Source organism: Rattus norvegicus, chromosome 9 (genome assembly GCF_021556685.1).
Source record: "Rattus norvegicus strain SHRSP/BbbUtx chromosome 9, alternate assembly SHRSP_T2T, whole genome shotgun sequence".
Taxonomy (NCBI): Eukaryota; Metazoa; Chordata; class Mammalia; order Rodentia; family Muridae; genus Rattus; species Rattus norvegicus.
In genome coordinates, this window is record NC_141542.1 from 60,575,001 (window position 1) to 60,594,767 (window position 19,767).

Sequence of the window (19,767 nt, forward strand, 5' to 3'; positions counted from 1 at the left end):
GGGGAGGGGAGGGGACAACCCAGCAATCAGCACTTATTCTCAGCCTCTGTATCGGTTCCTGCCCTGACCTCCTTTAGTGACAGAGTGTAGTCTGAGAGTTGTAAACTGAAACAAGCCCCTCCCCTGGATGTTTCTTTTGGTCACCGTGTTTTCTCACAGCACTAGAAACCCTTCTTAGACACTGAACTAGGAGGCCTTGTTTCTGTGAGGCTCACGCTCCCCTGAAGCCAGCTAGCTCGCTGCATGCCAGTGGGTTGGTCCTTTGTAGAAATGGATCAGGGACGTGGCTTACACATACGCTGGACTCCCATCAGTCTATGTATGATGAGAGTAGGGAGTGAGAGCAGAAGCCCAAACCTGTCTTTTGCAGGTTAAATACTGAAAGTAATTTTAGAAGAAAAAAAAATGGTGGGGAGATTATATGTACTTTGTTGTATGTTTTGATAAGTGAAATGCAGTATAATATGCTTGGAGACCATCTGTCCATGTGTTAAGTCACTACATACTAGTAAGCTCATACAATGTATATCACTATATGATATGTCATATACATATATTGGTATCATTTGGGATTAGGTATAACCTGGACTTTCTCCATACACATACCCCACCTTCAAAATTAAACCCCTTACAGGGCCAGGTAGCAGACAAGATAAAACAAACATAAACAATGAACTGCAGATATATGCACGGTAAATGATGGTAATTGGGACCATGCTGTAAGCTCACAATACTGCATAACCCTGAAATACAGTCAGTCCTGAAGCGCAGATGCACTCCTGAGCTTGCTTGCAGTGGCACATCTGGCATGTAGCAAGCTAGGCGGTGTCAGGTTCAGTGGAAACCGTACTGGATGAAGGTTGCTTTCTTAGAAGTTAGCTGGCCTTCTGTTGTAACACATCATCCCACCAATGAGGATCCTTGGTGGAGTGGCTGCAGAGTGCTTTCCCATGGTGGCCCACCATTGGAAAGAATCAAAAGAGAGAGGTCAGAAGCCTTTTTTTGTAAGGTGGCCTACTGTCACCTTGCAGCAACTCAGCTCAGGGAGCAGGCACTGCACACGTATGAAGGGGTCACCTTTTATTAGCGAGGAAAGGTGGCACAATTTTGTTACTTTTCACTATGACAGAACGCCGTAATCAAGATGATGTAAAAAAGTATTTAATTGGGCTTAAAGTTTTCGAGGATTAGAAGCCAGGACGGTGGAGCAAATTCATGGCAGTGAGAAGGGCTGAGTTCCCAGTCTGGAAGCAGCAGGTTCATTGCCCACACTGGAGAAGGCGAGGTTTTTAAGTAAATGGACCCACAGAGACACACCTCTTCCAACAAGGCCACACCTCCTAATCCTTTCCAACAACCATCAGCTGGGAACCAGGTATTCAAATGTTTGAGACTTACAGGGGACACCTCATTCAAACCACCTCAAGGGTTGAGGAGATTTGCATTTTGAGGTAACCTTTAGAAATGAAAAACAAAACAAAATGAAAAACCAGAACTACATCTTGAAAGTGAAGCCACCAGATGTCGCCAGTGCCCACATGGGCTATTGAGTCCCTAAAAGGACAGAGTCCTGTGCATTGGTGTAATGAGACATTTGCAGAGAAGCCAGCCAAAGGCTCTAACTGGTCTAAGGTTTTACGGGAACTCCTTTTTCTTCCCGCAGTGAACCATTCTGCAACAAAAACACAACAGAGTTAAATCTGCCTTGCTGACGGTCATCTGACACTTGAAAGTTTGACCTTATATATGAGCACTGTCATATCCTTTAGATGGACCTGTCACATGCCACTCAGAGAGCCAAGTCAGGCATGTGGAGATCACAGGAAGCCTATGAAGAGTCAGGCAGAGCCCTCCCAGCTGACTTCCTGTGAGCAGCACTCTCAGGACACATTTCCAGAGGCCTCCTGAACTCACCTGTCTCTCTTGCGCATGCACACACTCACCACAGATAGCATAGTTAGTGTACACTGTTCATTCTAAAACCTTTCTGACAGAAGTCGAGAAGGCTTAGCTAATTCCATGGCAGGCTTCAAATTGGCAGTTAAGGAGACTAGATCTAAATCTGTTTCCAAGAACTGGGCCATTTCAAGCAAGTCTGGGCCTCAGAAGCTGCCCCACTACCTGGCCTGAGGCAGGACAAAGGGTCAGCAGCAGTTTCCAGACTTCCTCAGCTGTATCCTTAGCAACAGATTCCAGCCCCCACGTCTCAGTGATGGAGTGTCCCTGGAGATGAAGTGAGATAAGGACCACCTAACCCGGAATTCCCTAATGTGCTTTAAATCAGTACTTCGAGCTCACTTGGTTGTCTCTATCTTGGTAAAGGGAGACCCCAGCATGCTGAACTTGTGCAGAATAAAACGCTCTTTGCTTTTACATACTATTTGAGCATAGGGTATTGTTCTTCAGCAAATTGTGGACCCTTACAAATGTTTTCTCTGAAGTTAAATGTCAACCTCTGACTTTATGCCTGAATTTGGTGGGCCGAAAAGAAAACTCCCACCATACAGGGTTGTGCCACCATTGCTGGCAGGTTCTGGAGGTGGGGGTGTGTATGGGGATCAGACTGGCCCTTCCCCCGTTCCCGCTAGAGGTGGTGACGGGCTTCCTAGCTCAACATCAGAGTATGTGGGATGTGCAGGCAGTAGGAGGGCCTCGTGCATGTCCCATAACTAGTGCTATTATGGGCTGGGTACCCCTGAGATCCCAGAAGCAGGAGACTCAACAGTTAAGCTCAGGGGCCCAAGAGCCAGGCTAGTTTTATACCCTCGATCCTCCATCTATCCAGCTGCATGGCTGAGGGCAAGCACTAAGCCTCTCAACCTCAGACTTCTTACTGAAAAACCAGAAGGAAGGTGCCTGCTACTGGCTGAAACAGTAAACACACGCAAAGCGCTGGCAGCAGCTTCTGCTACATAGAAACGGTCCAGTGAATGCCAAATCGCGAAAGCGATGGCCTGAAGATGTCACTCACTGACACTAAATTTCCATGCGGAGACGGTAATGGAAATCAGAATTTCTTTCTTTCTTGTGCCTTCTTGGGGTTTTTATTGTTTGTTTGTATTTTAGCTTACTGGAGAGACCAAGTCTCAAACTCAGCACCCTCTTTCCTAGCCTCCCATGAGCTAGGGTTCCAAGCAAGAGCTACCACACCCTATTAAAAAATGTTAACATCTCAAAAGGTCCACAGTAAGAATTCCAGCACTCGGGCTGGAGAGATGGCTCAGCCGTTAAAGGCTAGGCTCACAATCAAAAACATAAGAATTCCAGCACTCTAATTTTGTAGAGTGCTTTTAAACTTCCTTTGGTTCTTATAATCTAACAATGTGTTTCTAAACTCTACTTGCCTATTTTGAACCATACAATAACCCCGTGAGACAAAGGTTTATGTTTATGCATGAATAGATTTGACCCAAGGATGCAAAACCCCGGGCATCCCCCCAAACCCCATCCCTAAATCCCCACTTTTACTGATTGAACAAACCAAATTGTGGTTCCATATTCTTTTTTTAAGGTGGCACATCAGTGTCTACCCTTTCCAAATCAATCCCAACGTGCTCACCCAGCCCGGGCTCGCTCCAGCACCTGTACACCTCCATCTGCTCGGCCGCACTCAGAGCACATATCTCATGTGTCCTGTGAAAGTCTGCCAGCGCCCCGGCCAACACAGAGCCTCTGCGCTTCTTCAAAGCCACACCTCACTGATGAGGTCACTGGGCAATTCCTGGGGCTCTCAGGCTGTGTTCTTTAGGAGTCTGAGGTCACTTGATACTGTCTCAACTTCAACCTAGTCTCCCAGCTTACTGTGCTAATCAGGAAGTGGGCAAAGGGCCGTGTGAGAAGATGTAACTGAGATTGCAGGGCACAGAGAGACTTCCAGGCCCATTTGGTTTCAGTGTTTTGAGTCTTAGTCCCAGGATTTCCCAGGGCTCAGAGAGACAGTTCAAAAACAAAATAATACCACTCAAAAATTAATAGGCCAAAGCTGACCGATGCTTGACACTACCTGCCAAATATTTATCATAAAGGTCCGGTGCCAAGTGATCTTTCTATTCCTCAGATTCACAGCTCCAAACAGAAGTTTAGTGTTTATGATTAGCTCCATGCCAATGTTGACTAGTTTGTTTGCTTTTCTACAATGTTTTGTACAAATGGCTCTGACATGTATAGATTCTGAATCCTTGGATTCAATCAACCACAGACAAAAAAAAAATTAAAATTTCATCTGTGTTGAACATTCATACCTTGGGAGGCTAATATTCCCTAAATAATACAACCCAATTCTTTATATCGTATCGTACTGCAGTGAGTATCACAAGTAATCTAGAGACAGTTTACAGAATATTGGAGGCTGTGTGTGGTTACATGTAAATGCTGTACTATTCTGTATAAGAGACTTGATCCCTTTCAAAGAGATTTTACACTCACAATCTCTTTCAGATACTGAGGAGGACCATAATATATTATGAGCATTGACAACATTTAGAGGCTAAGGGGCAGGGTTGCTTGAACTGGCTTAGCATACATAAAGCCTTATGCTCACCCCAGCACTGGAAAGAGAAAGAAAGAAAGAAAGAAAGAAAGAAAGAAAGAAAGAAAGAAAGAAAGAAAGAAAGAAAGAAAGAGAGAAAGAAAGAAAGAAGCAGAGAGAGAGACAAAGAGACAGAGATAGAGACAGAGAGACAGAGATAGAAACAGAGAGAGAGACAAAGAGACAGAGATAGAGACAGAGAGAGACAGAGAGAGATAGAGACAGAAGTTTTCTATAGAGATTGGAAAAAGAAGGGGAAAGACAGTTTATATTTCCCACAAAAACAAAAACAAAACCACTAAGGCTAATCTTGAGCTCACAGGAAGGTCATAAACTGCAGTAAAATGTGATCCACACGGGAGAACAGCACAAACACTTCACTTCAGACAACAGCGTTCACTTTGAGAACATCCCTATCTAGGACACGCTTGTTGTTCCCCTCCAAATGTGCTCTCGTTAGGACTTCAGCTGAGCCCTGAGAGAGTCAGTGATCTGAAGGGAGCCCCGTGCCTCTGTAGCTGGCTATAGCACGAGGCAGCTGGGTCCTTATTGCAGCCAGTCGCCTTCCCACATCTCCTCCTCCACCCAGGGTAGGCGATGTTTGACTGTCATTTCTGCAAACTAACTGCTTCTTGAGCAGACTGATTTCAGAGTGTGAGAGGATCCGTCACACCCAGCATGCTGAAAAGGTGTGCTCTACCACAGGCTGGTCCTGTTTCCACTCCGTTCTTTCAGCCCCTCACAAATGAAGTCTGGAGGAATGGACAGCGGGAGAAAGAATAGCTGTCACACACTGTCCAGAGAAAAAAACTTCCCTCACACTGTCCCAGAGAAGAAATCTTCCCTCACACTGTCAGTTTCCCTGAGAGTTCTGTGAGATAAGCAACATCATTTGACAGACATGGAAATGGAGACTCAGAGGTGACAGGGCTGGCGCCTGTCACACGGCTTGTTGAAGATGGAACCAGGTGTGTAAGCCTAGGTAGATTTGCTTCAGGGTCCTGCCTTGAGCATACCACTGCAGGATGACGTCTGGTGCTTCTTAACCATAGAGTTGTTTTCTTTATAGAACCCAGTCAGCCAGCTTTATTCCTCACTCCGAAGGCCCTGAATTATTGTTTCCTTTAGATAAAGTGTTTTTTTTTTTTAAAAAAAAACTGTCCAAATAAATCCAATACTCACCCTTTACTACAGTTTTAACTTCCATATTTTCAGATACCTATAGCCAACCATAACACTAGATTATTAGTGGAAAGTTCCAGAAATAAACAATTCTTAAGTTCAAAGTTGCAACATGTTCTGAGGAGCATGACAAAATCTCAAGGAATCCCACTTTGTCCCAGATGGGATATGAATCATTCTTTTGTATATGCAGCTATCTGCAGCTGACTTGTTATCATGCTGACTGTAGGGTGTCCTGCTGCTCATATAAATCACGACAACTTCGGGTGTCCGCCAGGAACCTTGGAATGAAACCTAGGACAAGCAGAACTTTTGCACCCATGATATCTGTGCTCATTTCAAAGTCTGTGGACAGAGTTTACATGGAAAAATCTATAAAGGTAGTTCGCTCATTAAGAACAGAGAAATCAGGCCAAGAGATGGCCCCTCTGTAGAGAAGCTTGTATACAGATCTGATCCCTGGATTCTATAAGTCAGAACTCGCAGGAACTCCTGGGAGAACTCCCAGGAGAGTTATTCTCTAACATCTATACAAATACACAATAACTCACATCGGTCTATAGTCAAACACACACACACACACACACACATGCAATTAATTAATTAATAATATTAATAAATGGCATCCTAATTTGGAGAGCACTAACTTGATACATTTTAAAATTTTTATTGGTTGTTATAATTTTGTAGACAGGGTCTTACTAGGTAACCTTGGCTGGCCTAGGACTTGCTTTGTAAACTGGAATAGCTTTGATCTCCCAGAAATCCACCTGCCTTTGCCTCTGGAGTATTGATATTAAAAGCATGAGCCACCACACCCAACACAAGATCTCATATTTTTAAAAGAGAAAAAAAAAAAAACAACTTGAAAGTTAGCCCAAATACTAAGCATCGAGTTTGGAAAAGGGAGGAAGAATGGAGTAGTACGCTCGCCAGAGAAGGGTCCAGAAGGGCTGCAGAAATGGCCTGTATCATGTCAGCAGAATTAACGGCTTTTTCTAACAATTCCCTACTCTAATGGTGCTCAAGAACTTTCTAAAACAGGATAGGGATCTAGATCTTCCCTGGGTATGTAAGAACTAGAGTCTTATCTTAGGGTTCACATATTACTCACCAAACAAGAACCTCCTAGATCTTCTGTTAAAAACCTTCCAATATTAAGTGAGAAAATATATTCTGGTGGGAAGGATTTGTTCCAATTCCACCACCACTTCACTGTGTCCCACTTGAGTGACTAGTAAAGCCAATAAGTAGCCCATGTATGCGCTCCTGCTCCTGAATCAACCACCTGGATCACGCCCGCTGCCATTGCTCACTTTTGGTGGAATAGAGGTAATGCCTGAGTAAGGGATTTGATGGCTACAGGTTAGGAAGTTTGATACAATCATCTACTCCCTGTTTATTCCAACCCTGCCCTGGGGACTTCCTCTTGAGTTTCCACAGTCTCATGGAATAAACTCTATTGAGAAGCTCACTCTTTCAGTGAGTGACATACCATGGTGGATAGGGACAAGGGACACAATGAGTCTGCCTCAGTAACATCAGGAAGCTGGACAGGAACCATACAACCATTCCAGCACCACATCATTGTCATCAGACAGGATCTAAGAGAAGGACAAGGCCTTTTTCATCAATGGCCGTTGGCAAAGGTAGGGCAAACATCTGTTATTCACAGGACTGACCATTGAGAGTCCTTATCTGACCTGAAGACCATGGCCAAGGCTCTTTTTCAGGAGGGCAAGGAGCATGGGTTGTTGGTTAGGAACCTTCTGAGTCTTTCTCTACTACTTTCTAGTGCCAATTCTCAGTAAGACCTTCAGCTCTTCTAAGCATCAATGGCTTCTACATAGATGGGATCAGAACATCCTTATCTATGGGCAGCCTAGAAGTTCTTAGATTGTGCAACAGAGTAATTTTCAACTGTCAGGCCCAAGCAACTTGACAGCAGGTGCTAAGTCTTAAATTTAGTCTTAGCTGCCAGCCTTCTTCTGCGGGTATCTTTTCTTTTCTATGACTGCTCTCTTCGCGGCCCCCTCTCAGGGTCTACTGGTACATGGCAGACTGCCTAGCATCAGGACTTATCTTGCAGAGACGTGGACTAGTGGGTCTGTTCAGTCTGAGGCCCTTTGTTAAAGTTATTGATTTTCAAATGCATAGTTCTCTATGGGCAGCCTATTTTTCTTGATTTTTTTTTGCCAGCATCTACCGGTATCTAAGAAAAATTAAAAAGGATGTATAGTATTGGAGGATGATAAAATGATGTTTGTTTTGTCACTCCTCAGTTATTTCACTGGTGGTCAGAATCCATGATCTTCTCTTGGGTATCATGGTATTTCGAGGAGCAGAATGGAGAAGAGGAGGATGTCTAGGTGGCTGCCCAGGGACAAACAAATAAATGTATGTAAACTAGGTACAGCAACGGGTTGGCAAGACTCACCTCTCTCATTTAAAATTTAGTCACTACTTCGAAAATTAGTCTAACTCACGCAGGCATGAGTATATCTTAAAATTTTACAGATAAGTGTGTCTTCCAGAGAGCTGAGCACAGTGTACGGTAGCTGGACTGCTATAACAAGACTGAGTGGCCAGCAGCTCAGTTAAGCACCTCACCTTTCTGTTGCAATTTTTGGCTTTACTTCCAGAAGTAACAAAAATTTTTTTTTTTTGTCACTGCTTCCCCCTCAAACTCAACTACACGACTGCATTTGCCAGTCACGAAAACCACGGCAAACAGTGTAAGTGCTCCACTGCAAAGGTCTCACTTCAACCCAATATCTCTTTGCTCCCAAATGAGGAAAATCACAGAGCAGGACCCACGCCCACTGAGCTCAAGTTGCTGATGCGGGTTGAAAAGTTCAGTGCGCTAGCTTCTGACCCCTTCAGCAGTCTTGTTGACTTTGGCCCCTGTAGAGACTCTTGTTTATTTGTGCATTAAATGCCTCTGGAAGGAAGACTGGCTTTTGGGGTCTTTCCATTAAATAATTCCAGAGAGTGATAAGTGACTTATGTCTTGTTTTTACTTCAGTCATCGGTCAGGGATGACTAGTCCCAGATATGCACATTTTTTTCCCTTTAAACTGGAGTTCTTCCTCAGAACGCTATGTAGACCTCTTTCCAACTTAACTATTTCTTACCTGGATAAAAATTTTTATAAAATACTTCTTGTCTCTGTCTAGGAGTTTGTCTTCCACATGGATGTTTTTGCTCGTATTTTCTCCATGAAAATGGACAGAGAGGTGAGGCTTCTGAGAAGCATGAGTTACAGAAAGCATTACATAAAGAACGGGAAAAGGAGTTGGAGAGAAGACAGAAGCATGGGGCTTACAATATCACAGCTGCCATTCAGTGTGAGGACTTTGTGTGAGAACACTAATCATAATAACCCCACTCAGCAGATCCCCAATTTTCCATTTCACAGATGTGGACAGGAACATAGAGGGGTCAAGTAACGGTTGGAGATCGAGTTGCTTATGTGACACCTAAACAGAAAGCAGTGAGACTGGCAGCTGAGCTCTTCTGCTTGGCCCATTGTGCTAGTAGAGAGGTTGCTATCGTTTGGTCTCAGGTTTCCTCCGCAGTCCTGTGTGGTTTATATCCCAGCCAGGAGCCACTGAGAGGCCGTGGAACCTTCAGAAGGCAGAGAGGCCCTTTAAAAGGGGGATTATGACACCCTGGCTCCTGCCTCTCTCACACTTTGTTTCTCAGATCACACAGTAGGAGGTTTTCCCTTGTGCACCAATCACTACGATTGACTTGGTACAGTCCCCAATAAAAGTGATGTGTCCATCCAATCACGGAGGGAACCCTCGAAAGCCAAGAGCCTAAATAACTCTTCTCTTTGTAAACTAATGATCTATGCCACTGCGATGAAAAGCTAACATGGAAACTAGGAACACTTACCACCTGGAACACGGCCTACACCAGCAAAAAAGTAGAGAAAGGAGGACATTCGAGATGGATCAAGTCAGCTGTTTGCTTATTGTAGCCAACCCTCTGAACACTTTAAATTTGCCTGACACAACTGCTAAGTTTCCTCTAACACTATGTATAGTTAGTTCTGAAGCTAAAGCTACTTGACTGCAGGTTGGTTTTGAGTGACCCAGATCCACATTGTTCATTTCTGCCCAGGCAAGCTTCTCTCTGCAGACAGAAATTCTTCCTCAATGCTTAGATACCTAGCAACAGAAGTTATTGCCACACCCACTTGACTACTCCCTTCTAGGAGATAGACAACAAAAGAATGAGTAAAGAGAATGCATTGGACAAGGCAGAACGTTCCTACAGCACACGGAGCCTGACACAGTCAGAAGTTATGTATTGATATTTTAGTCATGGAAGAGAGTGGTGAAAATCCCAGAGGAATACAAAGTGCTGATAGCTGAAATTACACAGTACAAGGACAATGTCATGAATTTCCTTTGAGTCTAGAAGCTGGGAATTCCCTAGGGACTCCAAATTGATTTTTAATCAATTCTGTGGCTGTGGGGTGATCTAGGAGTGCATTTGCTGGTAAAGATAACAAGAATCTTGCATGAGCCCTACTATAGTTGGGGTCTGAGATGTGCCCCAAAGGTATCAAGCTTGGAACTGCTAAGAGGTAGAAACTTCAGGAGGTATAGCCTGGGGTGTGTCCACTAGAATGTGTCCTTGAGGGGAATACTGGGTCCTTAGCCCTATCCTATTTCAGTTGTTTTCTTTACTACCATAACGGGAGAGGCTTTCTCTGTCATATGCTCCTGCCATGGTGTGCTGCCCAAAGGTGACAGAGCCAACCACCCAAGAATTGGAAAGTCTCACATTTTGAGACAAAGTAAACTTTCCTTAGAAGTTGTTTGTCTGTGGTCAGGTTGAAGGAAAGCTAACTAAGACAGACCCTGCCTTGTGTGACAGTTTAGGCTATGTGTGATCTTCCATCACTGGTCATTTAGCAGGGATGAAGAGGTTTCTGTCAACCATGCTGTGCCATGTATGGGAAGCTGTTGATTCCTTCAATGTATAATTGAAATACAAACCCCATTCTTCTACCCAAAGGGAAAAGAGCCCATTGTATCCTAAGGACTTTGCTGCTTTTCTGGCTCCATTTATCTATGGGGCTGACTAGATAATGCTTATATACATTCGCTCATCAAATATTGACTAGGCAACACCTGTTCCCTGTTAGTCACCAAGAGGCAAACAGAAGGGGCAAGAGAGTGCCGCCCTGAGAAGGTTTTACCATTGCCCGGAAGGGTGGGGTTAGATAAGAGCCCCAGTAACCAGAACAGGGACTGTGGACTTAGGACACCAAGCACATAGCTTGGCGAGGCCCTTGTCTAATGGGCAGTGACTGGGTCATGGAAAGAGCAGCTCTGCCCTGCCTGGTAAGAGATTTAAGGCCACCAAAGGGGGCTTTTGAGACACAGAATACTGGTAGATAAGGACCAGGAAGATGAGAAGTAGCTGGGTTTTCGGAAGCCCAAGGGAAGTTGTTAAGGGTCAGCAGGCAGCTACCTTGCAGTCACAGCCGATGGGTGTTCCACACTCCTCACAGGTGTTGGCATAGAGCTCCTCGAAGCAGGCCACACAGTGCGGGTTCTCCTCCTTTAGAATGTACTTCTTGCCATAGAGAGACTCATTGCAGTGGTGGCAGTCAAAGCGTTCAGTCATGCTGACACCTGTCTTTACAGCAACCTGTGAAAAAAGAAGAGAAAGCCCACACATGAACCCAGGGACACTTCAGATGCCAACTATGAAGGCAGTGGCTTGGACAGACTTTCAATGCTCAAAATGTTCAGTGGAACTTTTTTAAGCTGGGGAGGTTTTGTGTTCGAATGTAGTCCATTCATTACATCAGTCCGTATGAACATAGGAGAATTCGGATTCCAGAAAAAGGCAGCAGAGCCTCCATTCTACCTTAGTTGTGTGTAGACTTCCAATGCATGACCCTGCTTCATCTCTCTGCCCTCAAGTTAGAGCGGCAAGCACAGAAGCAATACGTCTATTTCTATAAAAAGATTTTCCATGGACTCTCCTTTGTGATTCATAAGTTTGAAAAGGAAGAAAGCACAGTGGCACAGGGGAAAGATATCTGACAGGAAAATCTGTAGTCAGAGGCCAGGAGAGTATTGACCTTGGCCTGAATCTGCACTGGGAAGCACAATCTACACGAGAGACTGCCAACTTCCTTTAGGGAGCATTTCTTTTGCATGGAACGCTCTCTTCTATACTTCAGCTCTCTGGATATCCAGAGAGCAGGATAAGGAGAAAGGCTTGCTTCCAAGAACAGGGATTAGCACATGGTTGGGAATGCAGTGACTAGTCAAGGACTTTCCAGAAGACACCTCAAGCTTTGCAAAGCAGGGGGACAAGAATGTGTCTCCATGCCAGGCATATTACATTTTTCCAGGATGAGTATGCAGTGTGGAGAGAAAAGGATGTTCTGTGGGGTAGAAGAAAGGAAATGACTGATTTGCACCTTCCCACCTTGAACCATCATCCCTCAAAATCATTTTAGGACTATTTTGGATGCAAGGAGCCCACTCTTGTATCCTGGCGTGAAAAAAAGGGACATTAAATTTTAGACTTGATTTCTTTCTCCAGGAGATTTTTCTTAATTGGCAATAACTGATGTGTTAAACGTGCAAAGTTGTATCGATCAATGACAGGCACACCAGCGAGCGGTGTGACTAAACAATATTTCAAACTCTAAGCAAACAACTCAGTTTCCAATCATTTCAAGTCACTCAAGGGTGAACTCCCAGAATTTGGCTCTCTGATGCAAATAAAATGTTGCTGTCTGGTTTATGATTACATTAAATTTGATAGTAGTTGTTAATTTGATGCCTTGTATACACGAGGTTGCAATGACTATAAGCTTTTGTTACTGGTTCACGTCTGTGTTTATAGAATGATTTGCTTCCAAGAGCACAAAACATGCAGCTGGACACATGTGGCAAGACCCTTCCTTCTAAATCGCTCTTCCTGGAGTTAAAGAAAACACTGTCTGGACATTCCTGTGATATCACCCTAAGATGAGGCTCTTGAGCACTGGAACCATTATTCTGAAACACGATGTATGAATAGCTGTTTGGCTTAAGCTGGGTCTGTAGCAGCTCTGCTGGCAGACGATTGCATGCTTTCCTGTAAGTCTTCAGTCATTGGCCTTGAACGTGGCTGCTCACTTATTTCATCCCGGGGTCAGGGAGGGGGTGTCAGCCTTCAAACATATATATTTTTCCATTTATGGTTGCCATTCAGCAGTGGGGTGAGGTCACTTCCTAGTCTGTCACACAAACAGAGGGACAATGGGGAGTGAGCTAACTGTGAAATCGGGGATCTTGAAAACTGGGGGAAAAAAAATCCCCGGATCATCTAGAACAACTACCTCATTTTATGAATGGAAAAATCGTAATTCAAATATGTCTGTGGGAAAAAAAAGGAGTCTCATGGGCTCTCCCGGAGCCACCTAACTGAGTAACACCCATCTTAAGTGGAAAGGTGGTTCCTGGTTTGGATAAGCACCAGCCTTTCTGTGGAAAGGAGGTTATCTTGCAAGCTCTGCGGCTATCTGCATAAATGCTCTGTCTATATCTGACAAGAGGGAGGGGCACCTGCTTCTTCCTCCAGCCATTTTCCATCTCCTCTGAATCTATAGGTCAAGTACCGAGAGAAAAAGAAATCTAAGGGTGTGACAACAAAAGCCTTGCACATCTGTTTAAAGTATAAAGTCATCCAGTGCCAAATACCACCATCATGGACCCCAGGCCCCCAGCCAGAAGGACAAACTGCATCTGCTCTAGAGGGTTCCTTCTCATGATGGTGGAATTCATCCTGCCTTGTCTCTTATATTTCCTAAGAGGTCACTCCTGTTTTCTGCCCCAATCAACTAGAGTAAGGCATAAAATGAACAAATTAGGAACCATCGTCATTGGTTAGAAACAGCAAGACATACATTAGTGATGCCCTCTCTTAAAGAATTAATTTTTAAAGACATACAAAATAATAGATTTCTCTTTAGCTTTTTAAAATTGCATACGTGTCATATTTATTTCACTGATATAGTAATTATTCTTGAGAATATAATAATACTAAAAAAAGAAAATTAAACACTCATAACAGGAAACAATAGCAGTAAGTAAATAAAGGCCTATTTTTTTCTAACAATTCATTTGGATCATTTTTCAAAATGAAATATACATTTTTACATGACGATCTTATTACTTAAGAGTCTTACTATGTGAGGCCCTATTTTGTGTTGTGGGGATATTTTCCAGAGGTTCTCAGTGCTTGGGACAGACGTGTACCTTCTATAAAGCATCTTTCTATTTTTCTCTGATAACTGCCAAGAAGTTGGCTTTCCCCCAGTTGGAAAAAGTAAAGAATAGAAGGGGAAAGGAAGAAACCCCCAGAATTTGGAGTTTGAGACCATCGTTACTTTAGACATGCTTTAATGTGTCCCTCCTCACTGCCGAGATGTATAGATTAGAGTCTAGAAAACAGAAGTCAATTGGTCAGGAGCTCCTTTTGTTTCTTTGCTGGAACAAAAAGCAACTTTCAGGGGAGAGGATTTGTTTGACTCATGGTTCAAGGGGGCCCAGTCCATCATGGAGGGGATGCATGCTAGCTGGAACTGGACACACACACACACACACACACACACACACACACACACACAGAGAGAGAGAGAGAGAGAGAGAGAGAGAGAGAGAGAGAGAGAGCGAGCAGCTTATAAAACTTTAATCTCTGCCTTCAGTGACTCACTTCTTACAAGGCCCCATCTCCTAATGGTTTTGTAACCTTCCCAAATAGTTGGGAACCAAATATCCGCATACTGGCACCTATGGAGGTCATTTGGTAAGGAGCATGGAGGTGCTAAATAACTTCCTGAATTTCAGACTTGGTGGGGTTGAAGGCTGAAGCCAGTGTCTTCCCTCCCAGGTACCACCATCCATCACTGTTTACTTAGAAAAAAAATCTTTGTATTTTTGTCTTTTAGTTTTAGTATACACATTCACTGTATGTGGAGTTTTCAATCTATAAATCAACTGCATTTATATGGAGCTGTGCTGAATGGAATTTTATACAGGAATGCATGTACTGATGTGCAAGCATCTCGATGGTATGTATAGCGGGAGTCGTGTGGGTAAAGACCCAAGAGCAGCAATGCCAGGCCATATGGTAGGTCAACTTTTCTTTCTTTTTTTTTTTTTTTTGCGAGCCCTCTGTACTAATTTGCATATTAGCTGGACTAGTTTAAATTCATACCATCAATGCATAAGTGCCCCCCCACCCGTCTACATTCTCGCCAGCGTTTGCTGTTAGTTGTTTTGTTTTGTTTTCTTAGTGACTGCTATTGTGACTGGAGTAAGATGGATTATCAATGCAGCTTTGATTTGTGTTTTCCTGGACGGAGGCTGAATGTCTTTGTGTGCTTATTGGGTATTTGTGTTTCATACTTTAAGGGCTACCCACTTTACTAGTCTTCTTGCTGACTGGATTGTTTGATTTCTCATTGTTTAGATGTTTAAGTTTTGTTGTTTTGGGTTTTTTTTTTCTTTTCTTTTTTTCGGAGCTGGGGACCGAACCCAGGGCCTTGTGTTTGCTAGGCCAGCGCTCTACCACTGAGCTAAATCCCCAACCCCTTAAGTTCTTTTTAATATTCCAGGCATTAATCCTCGGTCAGATGTATGTCTGCCTAAGATTCTTATCCCGTTGTGTAGGCTCTTTGCTTGGGATTGACTGTTTTCTTTGCTGTGCAGAAGCTTTTCAATCTCATGAGGTTCTACTTGTCAGCTGCTGTTTTTCTCTTCTGAGTGGCTAGAGTTTTCTTCAGAAAATATTTACCTATGCCTGTATCTTAAAGCGTTTTCTTCAACAGTTTCTGCTCTTACATTAAGATCTTTGATCCAATAATGTTTATTTATGACATTTTCATGTATGTGCCATGCATGTGTCATTATGCCTTGCTCATATTTGACATTCATCACTTTCCCTTGCCCTGGTCCCTTTACTTCCCCCAAATAGTAGTCTCCCTATGTTGGTGTGTGTGTGCATGTGTGTCTGCATAATGATGATATTAAACCCAGAGATTGTCCAACCTTCCTGTTTTGAGAAAACCTCCCATTTCCGAAAGAAAACATGCAATGTCTTTAAGTCTCCTAGAGTCAACAGTCCCCAAGGCAATGAATGCAAGAACTTAGAGCTTGCCTCACTGTCACAAGTAACTTTAAACCCATTCATCTTCTTTATTTTTATGTAAAAGGCCAAGCATACAGATGCACATGCTTACTGCTGAGTTAGATTTGCAGTAAAACCTTTTAGAAAAGGTTTAGAGTCCCAGAAAAACCTTTAAGAAAAGCCTCATATTTAAAGTTACACACTTACCTTAAGCCACCTTCTACGAGACTGACCATTATCTGCTTGCTAACAAGGTACCTACGTCATGCTTAATGAGGAAATACATCCATAGTGTTATACTAGAAATTCCCTCTAAATCTGCATTTTTAAATCCTACAAAAATACTTAGCCAGTTGTTCTCTCATTCATTCAAAAATAATTGAGTAAGCTTGAATTATGTAATGGAGGACAGACAAAGGATTGGAGATACAAAGATGAGGGGGTTAGAGAGGAGAGCTTTTATATCAACTTCCAGAATGCCAGCCAAGCTAGGAGCTCAATGGAGATCTACAAACTTTAGCAAGAGTAACCTCCACTGAGAAGAGTGGTCAGGTCATGCTGTAGGCAAGGGCATAGAAGGCCATGCCATGGGATAGGAAACACGGCCGGACAAACACCCCAGAAAAATGAAAGATAGGCAGATGGGGTGGGGAGGGGGGAGTTGAGTCAAAAACATAGTCAAGGATCAAGGAAGAGGAATTGTGTGCCAGTTCATGGGCTCGGTATACCGCCTCCCCCACCTCCCCCCACAGTAGGCAGATTTTACACACATCCCCAAATCAGCACAGCACTAAGTAGAGAACATTTACTGCACAGAGGAGACTTTATCATGTAAAACTGGGGGAGACGAATGGGATGGATGCCTCCTAAGAATAACATCATACTATCAGAATCTAGTTTTGGTTGTTTTGCCTTCCCCTCCTCTGTCCCCACCCAGTGTTAAGACACAAAACCCAGGAACTTGCACAGATCAGCTAAAGGCTGCTTCTACATTCCAGTGCTGACTAGTCTCTCCAAAAATACAATCATGGGAGTGTGCTGGTTTGAGGAAGAATGTTCCCTTTAGGCTCATATATTTGAATGCTTAATTACTAGGGGGTGGAATTCTTTGAAAGGATTAGAAGGATTAGGAGGTGTAGCCTTGTTCGAGGAAGTATGTCACTGGCGGTGGTAGGTTTTGAGGTTTCAAAAGTTCATGCCAGGCCCAGTCTCTCTCTGTCTTCTTTTTCAGCCTGTGGATCAGGATGGAGAACTCTCAGCTATGCCTCCAGCATCAGATCTGCGTGCATGCCACCATGCTCACTGCCATGATATTAACTGACGAAGCCTCTAAAACTGTAATCAAGTCTTCGATTAAATGCTTTTTCAAGTAAGAGTTGCCTTGGCTGTGGTGTCTCTTCACCGCATTAGAATGGAGATCAAGACCAGGAGTTTCTCACTCAACTGTGGAGAAATCCATTTGCCTTTCTGAACGCTTCCCTCTCCTACCTGGTTATATATAATTCCTGCCTATTACCTGTGGCATAGGAATGCTGAGAGGATTAAGTAAGAGCAGGCAGGGAAGACACCTGAATGTGAGGTGTGACTGCTGACTTGTTATTTCACTGATTTAAGTTTAAATTATAGGGTACCGAAGTTCTCAACCTTCCCAGGATTAAGTCATCCTCTGATGTCATCCCCCTCCAGCCGTGAGCAGCCAGGATACTTCAAGAAGCTGGATTTTTGGACTCAGACTGGAGGCCAGACTCAGCTACCTGCACTGGGAGAAGCTTGGAGTCTGCACTGAGTACACGACACAGATTGCTTCCTGGCACTTGAAAAATAAAGGTTCAGAGGTCAATGGAGCAAGGACGCCTAGGGCTCATGTACTATAAAAATGATAAAAGCCTGCGCAAGTCTAAATACAGCTCTGTTTATGGATTTCCAGAAGGGACAGTGTTGGGGCTACAGAAAGACAAGAGAAACTTGAAAAGCAGGGAGAAGGAAGAATAAGTGAGAGTAAGGAGCCACAGACGGAGAGCGTGATGGAGAGAAAGAAGAAGGATGAGAGGCATAAGAGCAGCCAGGGAGCTCTTCTGATTTTCTGTCTAAGTGATGAAGATTTCTTGAGAATTCAAGGCACAGTAGCTGACATGGTAGAAAGCTTTTTGGGGGACCTAGTGGCCCAGACCTTTTTGTTTTAGGTCCAACTCTGTTAAACAAGGTGGACACAAGGCTGAGAAAGAGTCCACAGCTTTCTCAGTGGTTTCATTCATTGATTAACCAAACCTCCAAGGGCCTAGATCCCTTAACCAAATCCCACGAGATGTCAACCATGTTTCCTGTTTGTAAACCTTACTGCTTATGACTCCTTCCATGTAGCCCTATCTAAGGAGAAATCTGTGACCCTTCCAGATACCTTCCCACATCACGCGTAGAAGCAGCTACAGTTAGCTAGTTTGGGACAAAGTGGATATTCCTTCCTTCCTTCCTGCCTTCCTTCCTTCCTTCCTTTATTCATTAATGACAGGGTCTTGCTGCATAGCCCAGACTGGCCTTAAACATCCATTCCTCATGCCCGTGACTCTAGAGAGTTAGGAATTCAGGCACCAGCCACAAGACCTGGCTGTTATGCTGATCTTTAAATTGTTACTGCAGAGTTAGGAAGAAAATTCCAGTGTTAAGAAGTAACTCAGCACAATGTTCTAACAAAATGTAAGAAGTTGGTCCCTTGGATATAGATTCTTTGTAAGAATACGGTGTGAAAGCACTGTGCTTTCATGAGCCATACATTGTATGACTGCCTGTGTCTATCAACCACATAGCACTGGGCAGAGAGCAGTATATGTCACAGAGACATCTCCAGCAGGGAACTAATATAGGCCCTTTGTGAATAAGTGTAGAACGAATGAAGAAATGAATAGATGGGAAAATGAATTTTAAAAAAACTTAGTAGAGTACAAGAGAGTTTGCTCAGTGGTTAAGAGCACTTTCTATAAAGAATTAGATGGGGGGTAAGGAGGGATGGATGGGGGAATACCTGTTTGGGGGAGGGGGAGGGGGTGGGGGGGCTTATGGACAGGAAACCGGGAAGGGGACTAACATTTGAAATGTAAGTAAAGAAATATATATCTAATAAAAATTTTTAAAAAAGGACTTAGATGTGTCTCCCAGCATCCATAGAGATCTCACAACCATATGTAATTCCAGTCCCAGGAGATCCAATGCTCTCCAGGCACACATCAGCGTACAAATATACACATGGGTAAAATCCTCTCGGACATAAAATAAATAAGTCTAAAAAAAATCTGGTAGAAATGTGGGCAAAGGTCAAGAGTGAAAAGGTGGAACGTTTCATATGTTCAATCTACCCAAAAGTAATTGTGTTTTGGCATCTGATGCCGTTCAAATCTCTGAAATAACAGATCCAGGTGTTTTTTCTTTCTCTTCAACGCCATTTTCACCCCCTCCTTCCAGATAATTTGCTCCTTCCACAGGAGGGAGAACGTTCCTATTGTGTTTGGACTCTGAATCCAGCTAACACACAGCTGCACAGTTCAGGATACAGGCTGACTAGGTCAAGAAGCAAAAAGCCAGCCAAGAGACACTCCCAGGCCCTGAGAAAAATGTACAGATCCAGACATGGACCGCAGAGATCAGCAAAATCCCCTGGTGGGTGTTGTGTTTGTAATCGATGATACTCCACCCAAGCCCAGAGGCACCTGGTCAGAGAGTGTCTGTACTGTGGTTTGATTTGTCTTCCCCTAGGTCTCAACACAGACGGGAGCCTCATCAAGCCAAATTAGTTTAAATAGAGAATCCAGTGAAAGCGATGAATACCAGCTCAAATGATAGCACTGTGCCTAAAAATAGAGCGACCTACCTAGAACTCACTTGAGCTCAACCTCTGTATGTTTGGATTG

At 43.6% G+C, this 19,767-nt stretch overlaps 1 protein-coding gene and 1 long non-coding RNA gene across 6 annotated transcripts in view; one reads left to right on the forward strand and one right to left on the reverse strand.

Annotated features, from left to right (window-relative positions):
• Positions 1-18,991, forward strand: part of LOC148003707 (uncharacterized) — a 19,386-nt gene extending 395 nt beyond the window's left edge. Inside the window, exons 2-4 of the long non-coding RNA XR_015629115.1 lie at positions 12,596-12,831; positions 14,685-14,866; positions 17,097-18,991. This is a non-coding gene — a long non-coding RNA (uncharacterized LOC148003707). The remainder of the gene's footprint in view (positions 1-12,595; positions 12,832-14,684; positions 14,867-17,096) is intronic.
• The window catches only part of Fhl2 (four and a half LIM domains 2), a 72,625-nt gene that overhangs the window by 18,248 nt on the left and 34,610 nt on the right, over positions 1-19,767 (reverse strand). For all 5 annotated transcript variants that reach the window (XR_015628878.1, XR_015628879.1, XR_015628880.1 and 2 more), the window contains 1 exon segment: positions 11,201-11,380. Coding sequence is in view for 2 of the 5 variants with exons in the window: in NM_031677.2 (NP_113865.1) it covers positions 11,201-11,356 (156 nt within the window). In the remaining 3 variants the exon portion in view is untranslated.